The following is a 14,761-nucleotide window of genomic DNA, read 5'->3' as shown; positions in this document are numbered from 1 at the left end:
ACAGCTAAAATTGAAAGGACAGGAAATTTGAGTGGGTTGCATTCATCTTGGCACAAACAGAGTATCCGTACTATTATATTAGATGTTTGTATGAAGAAAGCCATTAAGGTACAACAGCTATATTTTTATTATCACCATCACAATTCCTATAAAAAATCAGGTCAATCTATAACACCCCTCCATGATTCTGCTGACTGCTGTAATGTATACAGCTAAATAAAGGGCTTTAATATGCATACAGTTGGGTTTAGATTATGAATATGGTATCACACCACCCATATAATATCAGTTTTATTATAGGCAATAGGGGTATTACAGTTCTGCTGTACATTCTAATTAATCATCAAGGTTCCCATCTAATAATGATATGATATGCAGACACACATTTCGGGGCTGCAAATCTCCAAGGGAGCCCTATTATCTGAGCACAGATGCGCTGTGTGGCGATGAGAGAGGAGCAGACTGGTCCTGAGAGACAGCCGGCAGAGACGGAGGAAAGCCGCTCCAAGCGAGAAAGCTGTGATGTTTATAGTAATAATCCTAACAGGACTGATTTACTGCCTTCTTTATGTTATGCGGGTCTTTCACAGAGATAAAGCAAAAGATTCCAAGGGACAATACATGAGTTCAGAAAGACATAATGAAATGCTTTACGGTTACCATTAATAGAGGCGCTGGTCTGGTCCATAGGCACATGCTGCCATGTTTGCAGTTTTTTTTAGCATTCAGTGCTTCATGTAAGACTTTTCAAGGTTTTTCTCCCTTATGCTGTCACTTTGTTTGTGCTCGAACAGCACCAGACATATAGTACAGTACAGATAGTTCACTAACAACGAACATGTTCATTAGATGTTCGTCGTTGGGAAAACTTCTTCTTTAATGTGTCAAAGAATTTATTCAGTTTTCAACAATATCACAATAAAAAAGCATGTGCCACTTAATGTTAATGTGTTTAATATCTAGAACCATAGCTAGTATCTGTTTTTATTAGTTTACAGGTGATCATGACCACAAGGAAAACTCGCTCACAAAACTGATGTTTTTGCTTATCTTTGTAAAAACCTGAACAATCCTTATAATTTGTATTTACTGTAAAATGGGAGACTAAAAGTGCCTATGGCTCAAACAAAATGGTTTTTGTTTTTCTGTTTGGTTGGTTGGTTGGTTGGTTGGTTGGTTGGTTGGTTGGTTGTTTGGTTGGTTGGTTGGTTGGTTGGTTGGTTGGTTGGTTGGTTGGTTGGTTGGTTGGTTGGTTGGTTTTGAAGAAAAGAAAGTCAGCAGAATGCTGTCAGTCTGACTGGATTTTTTTCCCCACAGGATTTCTTTCCTGCTGCTGAGTTTTCAAGAAACAAATCCAAACTACAATGGTGTCATATTCATTATTATAATGGAATTGCATCATTTTCCACACTAAAGCAGAAAACTCATGAAAGATGGCCCGGATACTATACATACTCTACAAACTTTGCACAGTATTAATAAGTAATTTTCATAGGTTCACCACATGCATTGGAGAAGACATTCTGTATGTCCAATGCAGATTCTGTGAGTTTCTATTACAAACTTTTATTGGGGACAGAAGGATGTGGCATCTTCGGATGACTGATCTTTTTAGGTTCTGTACTACTTTGAGTTTCTCACAGCTTGTATCGTCAACGAAAGTAGCAGAAGTGCAAGATTTAGCTGGAAACGTGTTTGAATGTGACAAACTCACACTTGGATGCAAATTCTACACCTAAATTAAAATAGTCTGAATAAGAAATAAAATGGTTTGAAAGAAACATTTGCCAGGATGGTGCCATTTTAACAACATCCAAGCAGCACTTATTTTCTCATGGTAGCCCTTCATGGTGAATGCCAATGAAACTATGTAATAATACTCATTAAGGGGCCGACAATTTCTCTCACATCTTTCTCTTGCTTTTTTTAAGATGTGTAAAATATCACTGGTAAAGCAACACTTGCTACTAACTGTGAGAGCCAGTCCAGAAAAAGTATTTGTGGTGTTCTGTTAAGGTTAGCCGTATTCCCTTCTGTTCCGTTTCTTTATTCCTGCATACAATCCAATTACAATGCAGTCCTGCAAAACAACCTGAAGCATAATTTGTCACAGACATCTGAAAACGAAATGTCTAATTTTTATGTTGAAGCACTAATGAAAGAATTTATCAGAGTTATATTTAATCAACAATTGTAGGTTTTTGGCAGACAAGGAATGAAGCAAATCCAGTCATGGAGAGCTGTTAGATTTACAAGCCGATCTCCAAATGGAATTTAGTGCCAGACTGAATGGATTTTATTTTATTTTCAGGTATCTCAGCAATTCCAGGACTTTTAAATGATGAATTAACACGTTTGGGCCTCATTCGTTCTAGGAGTCAGGAAAGTTTCTGAGTGCATGTGAAAAGTTTTAACAGACGCTATTGCTTTGCCATGCACCTGCTGGATGCTCTATAGCAGGTGCATTAATTTTAAAGTTGTTTAAATATATGGTTATTAAAACACTTCACATTAATCATTTTACTCTTCTATATTTTGTAATAAAGTGAGTTGGACACCAGAACCTAACATTATTATGTATCTCATATATCTGGAGGGATTTATTTGGAGGTCTGTAAAAAATAGCTAAGCTTATTTATTAGCCCTTATAAAACATTAAGTGTACACACAAAAGACTTTGATGAGTGATATACTCGCTGCACAGCATTTCTCAGGCATTTCATGATAGGAGAAAAAGCTTATCTTGATTCTGGAGGGCATGCAGCCCTCACAGAGCTGGCAGCCCTCACAGAGCCATATGTTATGTGCTCAGTGTCTTGACAAAAACAGTAGCATATCTGTTCTGGTGTTTTTTGCTTTAAAATAAATAGCCCACAGAGTGTTCATAATCTGAATGTCACTTCAAGAAAATTATGCTTGAATGAAATCGGTGAATTTATTGCAGGACAAAGCTATGCTCTCATTTTCAGGAGCCAGTAGTGTTGGGTAGTGTTGCGATAAACTTGCGTTTCATCCAGGGTTTACCCGGCCTCCGCCCACAGCCAGCTGGGATAAGCTCCAGCCTACACCCGGATCCAGATAAGCGGCTGAACACCACATGATTACTGATTGTCTCGCCTCAAGAAAATGAATGAATGAATGAATAAATGAATGAATGAATAATAGATTCAGCCTCAGCATTCGCAGCGATATGGAAAACTGAAAATAAAAGATTCAACATGAATGCTCAGTTGGTCTCATTATTTAACACCTAGGAAAGTAAAGCTTCATATTTCTCTGTAAATTTGTCTACTCAAATTGGTTTGAAGGGTAAAGCGGTCCTTCTTGGTAAATCTTTCTCTCTCCCTTCCTGATTTGAGCTTCTCTCTAACATTTTATGATTGATGATGTGTGTGCAGGGAAGTCGCGGGCCAGCATTTGATTTTTGAGAGACTTTTTAAATCAATACTAGGGATGGTATTGGCACTGAATAATTGTCCTTGAAGATTTTTCACTAAAAATCTTCTAACCACATCATTTAAAAACACACTGGAAGATTACTAATACTAAAAATTCTACCTCTTTATAGCACAACCATTGTTTTGTCTCTCTCTGACAGCTCTTTCTTGTCTCTCATTCCAGCTGGGACCACATATATCTTTGGGAAAGGAGGCGCTCTCATCACGTTCACCTGGGCCCCCAATGAGCGCCCCAGCACCCGAGCCGACCGGTTGGCTGTGGGGTTCAGCTCTCAACAGAAGGATGCCATTCTGGTGCGAGTGGAAAGCACCCATGGGCTCGGAGACTATCTTCAGCTCCACATAGTAAGGAGAGTTTTGAAATACAGTACTATGAAATATCAGCGGGGGGTCACAGTTGCAGTGGTGAAGAAGGAAATGTTTGTTTTTCATGTGATCCAGGGCAATCTTTTGAAAATGTTTGCAGAGATTAGGAAATTGCTTACATTTTTGAAGTCTTGGGATAGTAAACAATAATAATCCATTTCTATTTATGCTGATACTTGGAATGCAATCTCAAGTGTTGTACCTGGAATTTGCTGTCGCTGCTCTTCCAGTTTGGGGGTTCATAGCCCTATCATACTTGGGGCCACTTTGTCTTTCCCCTTCCACATCTGTTCAAGCTGATCCTTTACCCCCTTGTTCTTTCCGTGCTCCTTCCTCCTGATGCTATTGTCAGCTGGGATTGTGACATCGATCACGACTGTCTCTTTTCTCCTTGTCAACCACCTCTATGTGTCTGGTTGGTTACCCAGCAGCCGTTTGTCAGACTGGAACGTAAAGTCCCACAGGGACTCTCTGTTGTTCTCAACCACTTTTAGTGGTCTCTCCCTCTGGGACTTCAAATCCATACAAGTGTGTCTGTGCACTTCCACACTTATTTGGCTGTTCCTCTCAGTGTATGCTGCCCCACAACTTACACCGTGCCACTATGTGCTGGACTGTTTCAAAGGCATCTTTGTGCAGCTGGCACCTTGGGTAGCCTGCTTTTGTAGGTCTGGTGCTTAGAGACTGAACACTGTCTCTGTACTGTCCTTCAAGGCAGACTGATGTGATTTCTTGATGTCTTCCACTCCTTCTGTTAATCAGTGATACTTCCTGTGGAGAGGATTACTGTATTCTTCTGTGATATATATTTTTCTCCCATGCCACCTGCTGCCTGTGATGTTCTCTTAGCAGTTCAGACCAAGAAGTAATTTTTTTGATGTTTTTTTCCTGACATATTTGATTTATTCTCATGTTCGTCTCACTAATCCACTCCTCCTCCCTTTGGCATTAGTCTCAGAATGTCAGAGTTGGTTGGGAACATCAAGGAGTTTTCATGTCTTGACATTAATGATTATCTATCTCCTCATCTTATTATTCTATCTATATATCTAAAAGCTAAGAGGGCATACATATGTGTCTGACCTCCATGCATCCTTGTCATCGTGTCCACTGGCTTACGTTATCTAAATGCATTGACATCCAAGTGTCTTCACTGTAGGTCGTTATTAGGTGGATCGGCGATGCCTGGTCCACTTTTGGCTTACAGTTGTACTTTATTCATGTATAGGAGGTGGCTGATGGTCACTTCACTTCTGAACCTGTATCCATATCCCCTTTTTGCAAAAATATGGCATAGGAGGCCTCTGCAGCACATCAGTGAGGAGTGGTGTTTGTAGAATATTATTTTGTCTTGAACATTGACCTTGGAGGTTTTAAGCAGGTTTGTTTTTCACCGCCACGTAAATGTTTTGATGAACATAATTAGTGCACTCTAGCCTTGTGTGGTGCCAGGTTCCCCGGATTTCATGTGTGGAGCATTGAGTCACAGATTTTTTTGTAGTTAATGCAGTCGGTACCCAGGTTGGTGTGCCTTGTCTTTATTCTTGAGTAATTGCTCAGTTGATTAATAGCAGCTCAGTCATTTTTGCTGTCAAGCGATCATAGCGTGTTGTTTGTCTTCAGGTAGTAATTATGTCATTTTATATTCTGGTGCTGTCCAACGGTTCTTGTCCGAGACTCCTCGTCAGATGTCAGTCTTTATATTAATTGACTCCTGTTCCTAGCTCTGGCATTAGTTGATACCTCTTTCTCCCATATGTCAATCCAATAATTCTCAGTGTCGTCTCTCGGCAAGTCTGTTCTTGTGTTATTCCCTTGCAGCTGGGAATAAAGCCTGGATCTGAGTTTAGAGACACAGCAATTTATTCTCTTGATTAACCTTTGCAAAACGTATTCCCTGCTTAACAAGTAACCACACACCCACAAAGGTGTTCTATTTATAATTCTTATCTCAAAGTTGAAAGAAAATCCATGAAAATCCCAATGTACTATCTCATTTTTGGCCAAATGGTTCAGTATTAAAATACTGATGCTGCAGTCTTGATAAAATCAAGTCAACACAAATTGATGTAGACGTGCCTCTCAAAGCTTTAATGTGGGCCATTATTGTAATTTGGCAAATAAAGATAAATAAGAGTTCATCACAGTTTGTATGATTCATGTTTAATGACATCTAACTCCAATTATTAGATGGGGTTGGGATTGTATTGTGACACATACAACCCCCAAGTCCAAAGGCATTGGTCAGAGAATTTTTTAACCTAAATACAACTAAACTTTGTAAAAAGACAGGAATAAATATTCAAACTGCAACTTTGTTTTTATTATCGTAAAGTGAAAGTTAAAGTCTTTCACATGTTATACAAAAGTTTGGACCTGTTTTACCTTTTTGTTATGTCATGTTTTCTTTGAACAAAACTCAGCAAGTTTTAAGAGACAACAATCACTGTTAAAGTCTTTAGAATTTTTATTCTAACTTATTCCAGCAAGGGAGTGAATGACAGCATATGCCTTTGCATGTATGGACCCACAAGCATTAATGGTGCCTCACAAATGTACAAGTTATCCACACCATGGGCACTAACACACCATCATACATCACAGATATTTTCTCTCGCTCTTTGTGCTGGCAACACTGAATGGTTTTCCTCTCTAGCCCAGAGGACGAAACATCCAAGAGTTCCAATAACAATTTAAATGATGGTCTCATCAGAACATACTTCACTACATACATACTTTTTCCAATTTACAAGAGAGATGTGATGCTGACATACCATTCAGAACAAAAATTAATTCAGTGTAATATTACATATGTTTTCGATTGAATTAAATACTAAAAAGGACCAGAAAATCGTCACATTCATATTTGTTAATGTTTAGGTAATTTTTTGGAATAATGTCCACAAATAGGAAGATCAATGCATGTATTTATAGATGGATGCAAGTGTCTTCTCAACAGCTGCAGCTACTGTGTGTTTCTTTTCTGGAGGGAATCAGTCTTTTGTAGCGTGTAACTACAGGACAGATTGATCATGATGAAGACCAGAGGGAACAGACTTCTGTCAGTGGTGTAATAATTAAAATAACACCTGTTGTCAAAGCACACACAAACGATCAGAAATGGAAATAGACACTATTTAGCAGAGTTTGTTGCATTCTCTTGAATCAAAGTGTGATGTTTTTCAAGAATATCAAATGATTCCATATAATTTTTTGTCTTTTTTCATGATGGTATCAGATACTTTTCTGATCATTATGTTTAATATTTTGAGCTGGGTTTGAAAAGAGAGACTAGCAAAGTATTTAATAAGGTGGGCGCTAATTAAAAAAAGTTTTAAAAAATTGAAAGCTACAATCAAAATACATATTATGACAGTTAGTTAGATATACTTTACTGGATGAAATTTTATTTCATCCCAGCCATATTAATACTCATGCAGCTCATTGTAATGACCGATATATTGGTGTTCCATTATAATTCCGTCGTGCTGGTTAACCCTAAACCAAAGTTTATAACTCATTCAAAAGCCTTTGTTATAGTATCTGTTTAACTATGCAACCATCAAATAAAGAATTAAATTTATATTTCAGGTTCTAGAAGACCTTCTAGATTAGACCCGTCAGTAAAAAACCAAAGCAGCTGTTATAAGCATCTGCCAAGTCCTTGTACTCTGAAAGATTGTTGAGTTTGACACCTTATAAATATTGATATAGAAACACAAAGAAAATACAAACACGAGAAATGAAGAGCTTTGAATGCTTGCTGTGGGTTTCTCTAATTAAGCTTCCTAATCTCTTAAATTTTTGTCTTCTTGTAATTCCTTTTATGTGCATCATAATAACCACATTTTATGACACAGAACACATTATATTTCTTTCCTTCCCGTGAAAACTAGGTGAAGACCCACGGATGCTGGTCAAAATAAAACTGGCCACCAGGGAGATACGAAAATAGAAAATTATACCAATGATGTATGGATTTTTATAGCGCTGCTGGCATTTAGAGGTTTTCAAGTGAGGTGCCTTTGAACAGATTTCACTTCTTACAATCGTTCTCACACATCAAACTTTCAATTCAAAATGGGCCAAATAGTGAATAACAGTGGATCCTTATGAAACGAATAAAACAGTGTAATTCATATCATGAAGGGCTCAAACGTCCTCTTCAAGGAACAACTTTTAAGACCTCAGAATAAATAGACTAGCCACTATGAAAAGAGCTTCCTCGTCATGCTTGAAAAACTCTTGATTAAGAAATGTGACAAAGATGGAACTTAACGTGTCTCCCTGGGTTGTTTCCGAGTTCTCAGCTTCCTCACACCTCCGAAAACAAAGCAGCTTAGGTGAATTTATCACTTCACATTTTCTGATATGAGACATGAGTGTGAGCATGTATTTGTTAAGCAGCTGATAAGCTACTGGAAGATTACGATTTTCTCGTGTAAAAGAAAATAGAAGGATGGATGGAAGATAATGAAGGAAATCTTCAGTTTTATGTGACTGTCAGTGCTGAAAATGCGTCATTAAAACAGCAATGCTGTGTTAAAATGGCCACATGCTTGACTGAAACTTTGAAAATGGTACATGAGACCAATTATTCAAAACATGAGATATACAGTATATAGAAGATTCTTTTTAAGTGTTAACAACATCATACTGTAACCTGCTGATGTCTGAGAGGTCCTTATAATAGAGGGTGCATCATTTGAAGGATGTTTCCAGTAGCTTGGCTTCAAAACTTCATCGGATTTTTCTTAAGAAATAAAACCATTTACAGAAATCTCACAAATGTGTATATTTCAGGAGGGATTTTCAAAGCCAGAGGTCAGCATTTTTTCTACCTTAATTTGTGATAGAGACGTTTGAGCCAGTGAGGGGATAGGCTCCAGCGTCACATGTGACTAGTAAGGCAGAAAAACGGCAGAAGACTAAATGGTTATTATCATTTTATCTTCAAGAAAATGGATGATGGATGGAATATTAAACCACATGTAATGTTTTGTAGTTGTTAAAAATAATGAAAAATAATTTTTCCTACGGCTCAAGTAATTTTTTTAGTAATACCTGGATATTTTCAAGCATTACCAGAAATGTTCTTCATTTGAGAAATTCGAAACTCTTCAAAGGAATTACAAAACAGCTCACACTATACTGAATAAGTAATTTGATGTTTTTTGAGTTATTTATTATTATTTTGGGATTGAATTAAATCGCTTTACAATTGATTTCATTTCCCAGGTTTCTTCCATATTAGCCAAACACATCCATCATTAGGCTGCATTTGGTGAAGAAACCCTTTATTATTCCTGTGGGAATGAGCAAAACAAGAAATCAGTCAATTTCCAACACCATAGATGTAAACTACCACCTGCCTTTGAGGAGAATGCACCAGTATAGAGTGTCGTAAATGTACCTAAAACAGATAAAAAGGGCCGGCTAGTAGCAAATTGAATTCTTGACTTTTTTATTGTGATCTGTGTGCTAGATGCTATGTTTAAAAATGTATAAGCAGTGCTGCCCTATCTTAGAGGAATTGGCAAACCATCCGCTTTTTTCTTTCTCAAAAATAAATTCTTATAATCGAGTATCCTTTTAGAAATCACATCTTTCCCACTGATATGAATCAAAGAAGACTCCAGATGAGATCCAACACTCTGGCAGAAACAGGGAATACTCAAAGATACAGCTCCCTCAATTATAGGTGATGTCTACGAAGCTAGGTGGGGGGCGTTTTATGAGGCTATACTAGAGTAGCTTCCAACCGAAACACGGGTATTAGGAAGCCAATTGGAAAGACATAAAGAACTAAAGAACAAATGAACGATCAGGTGAACTACAAAGGCCAAAATTTTATTTTCCATCTCTGTGGTGCAGCAGTGTTTCCGACTGTCAAAAGAAGCTTAGGGACTGTTTTGTAATCAAGAATAAGTTGGCAGCAATGATATTGTTGAAACCTTATAAAGCCCCCTGGCAGATTACTCTGGCTTTAGTGATGTTGTCCTCCAGACAACAAGGGGCTGAGTTTGACCTGAGGCTGTTCTACCCCCAAGTTACCTAATGAGTACTGACTGGTAAGCAAACCAGTGAGTACTGAGTTTTACATGTACAGCTCTGATGGAGGGAAACAGAAGAGGTTTCTTTAAAAATGATATAACGAACGTTATATAGAGAAAAAAAATAAAAAGTTCACCTATCTAGGTCAGTATATTATTATACACTTTTATATTATACACCTGTACTATCAATGGAAAAATATAAGGTCTCTTGGGACACATTATACAACGGATGTGTCAGCATGAATGGAATTTGAAATTATAAACTATTTTGAATGTGATTATGGGAGACAGTGAGAGGGAGAGAGAGACAGAGATGTGTGAGGGGTTTTACATTACCCAACAGTAAAAAAAAAAAAAGTAAATCTGTCTACATGTTGAATTTCTGATCTTGATCACTATTTTAATACTGAAAATATGAGAGAAAATAATTAATCATATTTCTTAATTAGATAATGCCAAAAAATGCTATTAAAAACACTCTATAAGGTAAGCAGCAAATGAACAATAATGTGCAGACCATGTTCCAGGCAGGAGCTGTGCCCTGCAGCATTAAATTCAAATTAAGCGTTACACCAGCCAACTTCACTGTTTGCCACCTTACCCCCATCTTATGCGATTCAAAGAGCTGTTGTGGTGTTTGAATTAAAATCTGCAGTCTTGAAAAGCAAAATACATATTGAGTAAGCTGCGCAGCTTGAAATTTACTAATTAATATAATGTAATGGCAAAAAGGTTTCAGCTATGTGTGTGTGTGTGTGTGTGTGTGTGTGTGTGTGTGTGTGTGTGTGTGTGTGTGTGTGTGTGTGTGTGTGTGTGTGTGTGTGTGTGTGTGTGTGTGTGTGTGTGTGTGTGTGAAACACAACAAGTGCTCATTGCATAATCAATTGGCTGCATGTTAAATGAGTGCTGTCAACCTTCAGCGCTACACCTGACATTCAGGCGGACAAAAATACCATGCGTTGTGTTTTTATTATTGTTGAGGCTTCTACAATGTGGGATTGTAATGTAATAGAAGAATATTAAAAACTACTAGTATTTACAAAATGGAAATACACTACATAGCAATTACTAATGCAATACCACTTTTTTGAAGGTCACCAGAGTTAAAACATACTCTGTGTAGTTTCAAAATGTTTATGTTCTTAGTAAGACATTTATGAAGGGCGGCAAATGTAGAAAGGTTATACAGGCTCAAAAACACCAAATATATATCACACTATTAGTCCATTTACAGGATGGTAATGAAAAAGCAAAAGTTTCAACAACAAACATGATATAAATTGGACAACGTTGTGATGATGTGCCTCGTAAATATGAAGCACCAGAAGCCGAGCTAATGATGTAATCCCTGGTGGTCTGTTAAGACATTAGCTACATCAAGGCACAGATATTTTTTCTCTTTGCATTTTGTTCTTCACTGTTTTCCTTAAATTTACTTTGGTGAATTAAAGATGCACTGTCTCCAAATATTTCTGGTGAAATTGTTAAAGAAAACCATTATTAGAAGAAAAAAAGAAAAGACACAAAGAAAGAGATCAGTAATCTACTTATATTATTGTCTTATGTCCTTTTCCATGTGATGACAAGAGCCTGCTTCTTATTCCTGGTAGCTTGTCTTGTTTGTGGTTTTTCAGCAGCCTCTCAGTGTGCTCCTGCAGGGGGATGCAGCTTTGCTTTCAAAACTGGTGGAGGGCAAAAGCAATGAGCTATGCTAAGACAAAATAGGTTATCGAGCTCACAGAGGTTTATTGCTTGGTTTTCCCTGCTAACACACCGATTGTGACGCAAAGCAGTGAAATACAAAATGTGAAAAGCGCAAACTACGACCTAAAACTTATATTATGGATGATATGAGACTCATAAAAGCCAGAGATAACCAGGGAATTCTGCAGTTAATGTAATTACAAGCAAACATAGAAAGAAAGCCACGTTGGTGTACTCCGCTGACGTGTGGCTGAAGTTATTTCCATGTTCAGTTTGAAGCCAAAAGCAGTAAGCAAGTAGAGCTGAATGTCCAGTAAAGGTCCATTAATGGTGGCCATGATCCCAATCAACATTTGTTCAAAACTCCCCAAGGCTCTACTGAAAATCAATTCTGGAATTCCTGGACCTGACTTTGCACTGATGCCACTAGCCCCTGCTCCCTGGATTTGACATGGTGGTATGAGGACACATTATAAAATCTTACCACGTTATTTGCCTCGCCCAAGGTGACAGGGTCTGTGCTGCCCCTAGGTTGTCTCTAGCTGCCCCCACCTATGAATTAGAATGCACTATCTCAACAAGTTCTATTCTGGGTCAGAATCCCTCTGGTGTCATATGTGGCCATGATGTTGGTCCTAGTGTTGGTGCATTCCTCATATGGTGAGGGCAGAGGGACCAGGTCCACTGGAGTATTAAATTGACTTGACTTGCCAATGATGGACAGTGATGCTATGGCGCAGCACACATTTTTCACACAGACATGCAAATGGAGGGTGTCATTAATCCTGAGAATTTGGGAGGTTGCCAGTAATGCATCCCATGTGGGACAGCATAGTATGTTTGCAGATGATGATGTCCTTACTGTAGATACCCAGATGACTGTGAGCCTTGAATGACTGACTCTCATGTCAGCATATCTGCTGCCAGTGGCATCTGTGTGAGTAATGGGAGAAATGCAAGGTCTGTTAATACATGAGGAGCTTGACAGTTTGACAGGAGCTTGGGCCAGCTGGCAGAGTAGTAGTACTACAGTACAACCCAATCCAAACTTTATCCCATCTGAACTCTTTCCTCGTTGGCATCCATCTTGGAGCGCTGCCCTATACACAATTTCCCCCATGTGTCCTGAGCCAATATGGCTGCTGCCTCTGTAGCAACTATCAAAAATCATAAGCATGCAATAAAAATAAATATTAGCTATCCACATCAATCTTGCCATTTGGAGTGTCATCATCACTGTTTTCAAGAAAGTCTGCAATATCACTTTCTTCAATGCTTGAATCATTGCTTTTAAAATTATGTAAGATATCTCCTGAGATATCTCCACATCATTTGTCGTAAAGCCTTCAAATTCTGTGCTGCTTTCATTGCTGAATCCATATTGACACTAAATGTTGTCATTCAGAAAATGTAGTCATCAATCAAAAAAATAATCTGTTTTAGAAAATCATGTTTAATTTTCCTACAGGTAAATACCCCACCTGTAATTGGGATTCAACCATACACACTTCTTGTTTACCACAACTGTAGTTGGGACTTGCCTTTAGATTAATGTGGATTATCACACCTACAGGCAGGATTAGGAGGGAGGGATCCAAACAATTGTGCTTTCCCCCTCACTCTTCCCCTAAGGAGAGGGACAGGCTCTATTTTACAAAATTAGGGCAGTTTTGACTAAAACCCTGAAAATGCAGGCAACAGGGTTCCTGACCAGGACCAGTGTTCATATGACACCATTACCTTTGGGAGTGCTTATTTGTGTGCTGCTTAGCAGTAGATATCCTGTGTCAAGGTACCAATACCACCAGGTTATTTATTTATTTTTTTATTTAATATGTAGTTAGCCTATGGCTACCAGTCAAACAGGGCCACTGAGCTTTGAGTCTCATCTTTCTCCTTGGCGCACACTGGCAGCTAAAAGTTTTCTGCCACCAAACCAACTCAAAGATTTGGACATATTTATTGTTTGTAAGTAGCTATTGTGACTTTTCTGCTGTTGTTTAAGTGAAAAGATTCTCTGGAACTCAAGGTACTTCATAATCAGGTATCAGTCTAAGAAAAGCAGTGACAACACGCAACAGTACCTTTTTTAAAGATTTTTTTGAAGATTTTAGTTTAATTTGATCCAACTGCTGATGATTGTGCTCATTTATCAGCAAGAGACAAAAAGATTTTCCCCTAAGAACATAGCATCAACAATGTGCTGAGCGTTGCATCGCTGTTGTCTGAAAAGCTGAGTGCATCTGTGCTGGAAACCTGTTTGTATGTATGTGCATGGTGTTGTCTAATTTGCATTTATAAGAGGAAAATAGTGCATCACTGCATTCAGACCAATGTTTTGGTCATCAATCTGATGGTTTGATTGATGCTACTCAACGGTTTGCTTGAGAAGTGCATTTGTTTGAGGATAATGGGCAGAAACAGGCTGAGGCTGACATTGAAAGAGGTTTGCCTGCCAATAAAGAAACAGCTGAATTCAGTTCAGAGTAATCCAAATCATGAAACCTGAGCTGATTATTGAAGGAACTACACACAATAGTCCTTGTAATAAATTATGTGTTTACCACTTAAAGAAAGGTTTGAAGACCCTGAAGCAGGTGGAAACCGTACAGTCTAATTTTGGCTGTTGCTTAAGGCAATACTCATTATTTTTTATTTTTTCATGCAGGATCAAGGGAAAATTGGTGTAATATTCAATGTAGGAACAGATGACATCACCATCGACGAGCCAGCTGTCATAGTGAATGACGGCAAGTACCATGTTGTTCGCTTCACACGCAGTGGTGGAAATGCCACTCTCCAGGTGGACAACCATCCTATCATTGAGCGCTATCCACCAGGTAAGACTGTGAGGACAGAGAACATGGTTATATGATACATAAACAGGTAGCATGAAGTGCCTGGATATGTGAAGGAGTTTGCATGTCTATATATCAAATATAAATTGTGTAATGCACAGTGGTGAAATGTACTGTCTGTAAAATACTGACATGCGCAGTGGCATATTTTAATTTAGATTTCATATTGGTGTTTGTCCTTTAAGTTTCCACATGTATTTAACAAGTATTTAGTGAACAATATGACAATTTGAAACCAATATGCTCGTCTGAAATTGCCTTGTACATCTAGCAATGAAAGTGTCTTCATCAGCTGCTATAGCTCGCACAGCCTATTTAG

General features: G+C 38.2%; 1 protein-coding gene across 1 annotated transcript in view; it reads left to right on the top strand.

Moving 5' to 3' along the window:
• The window catches only part of nrxn2a (neurexin 2a), a 92,354-nt gene that overhangs the window by 65,846 nt on the left and 11,747 nt on the right, over positions 1-14,761 (top strand). The window contains exons 16-17 of the mRNA XM_068330453.1: positions 3,622-3,803; positions 14,253-14,424. Of these exons, the coding sequence (XP_068186554.1) occupies positions 3,622-3,803; positions 14,253-14,424 (354 nt within the window). The remainder of the gene's footprint in view (positions 1-3,621; positions 3,804-14,252; positions 14,425-14,761) is intronic.

This window comes from Antennarius striatus, chromosome 13 (genome assembly GCF_040054535.1).
Source record: "Antennarius striatus isolate MH-2024 chromosome 13, ASM4005453v1, whole genome shotgun sequence".
Lineage (NCBI taxonomy): Eukaryota > Metazoa > Chordata > Actinopteri > Lophiiformes > Antennariidae > Antennarius > Antennarius striatus.
This window is presented reverse-complemented; position numbering and strand designations above follow the sequence as displayed.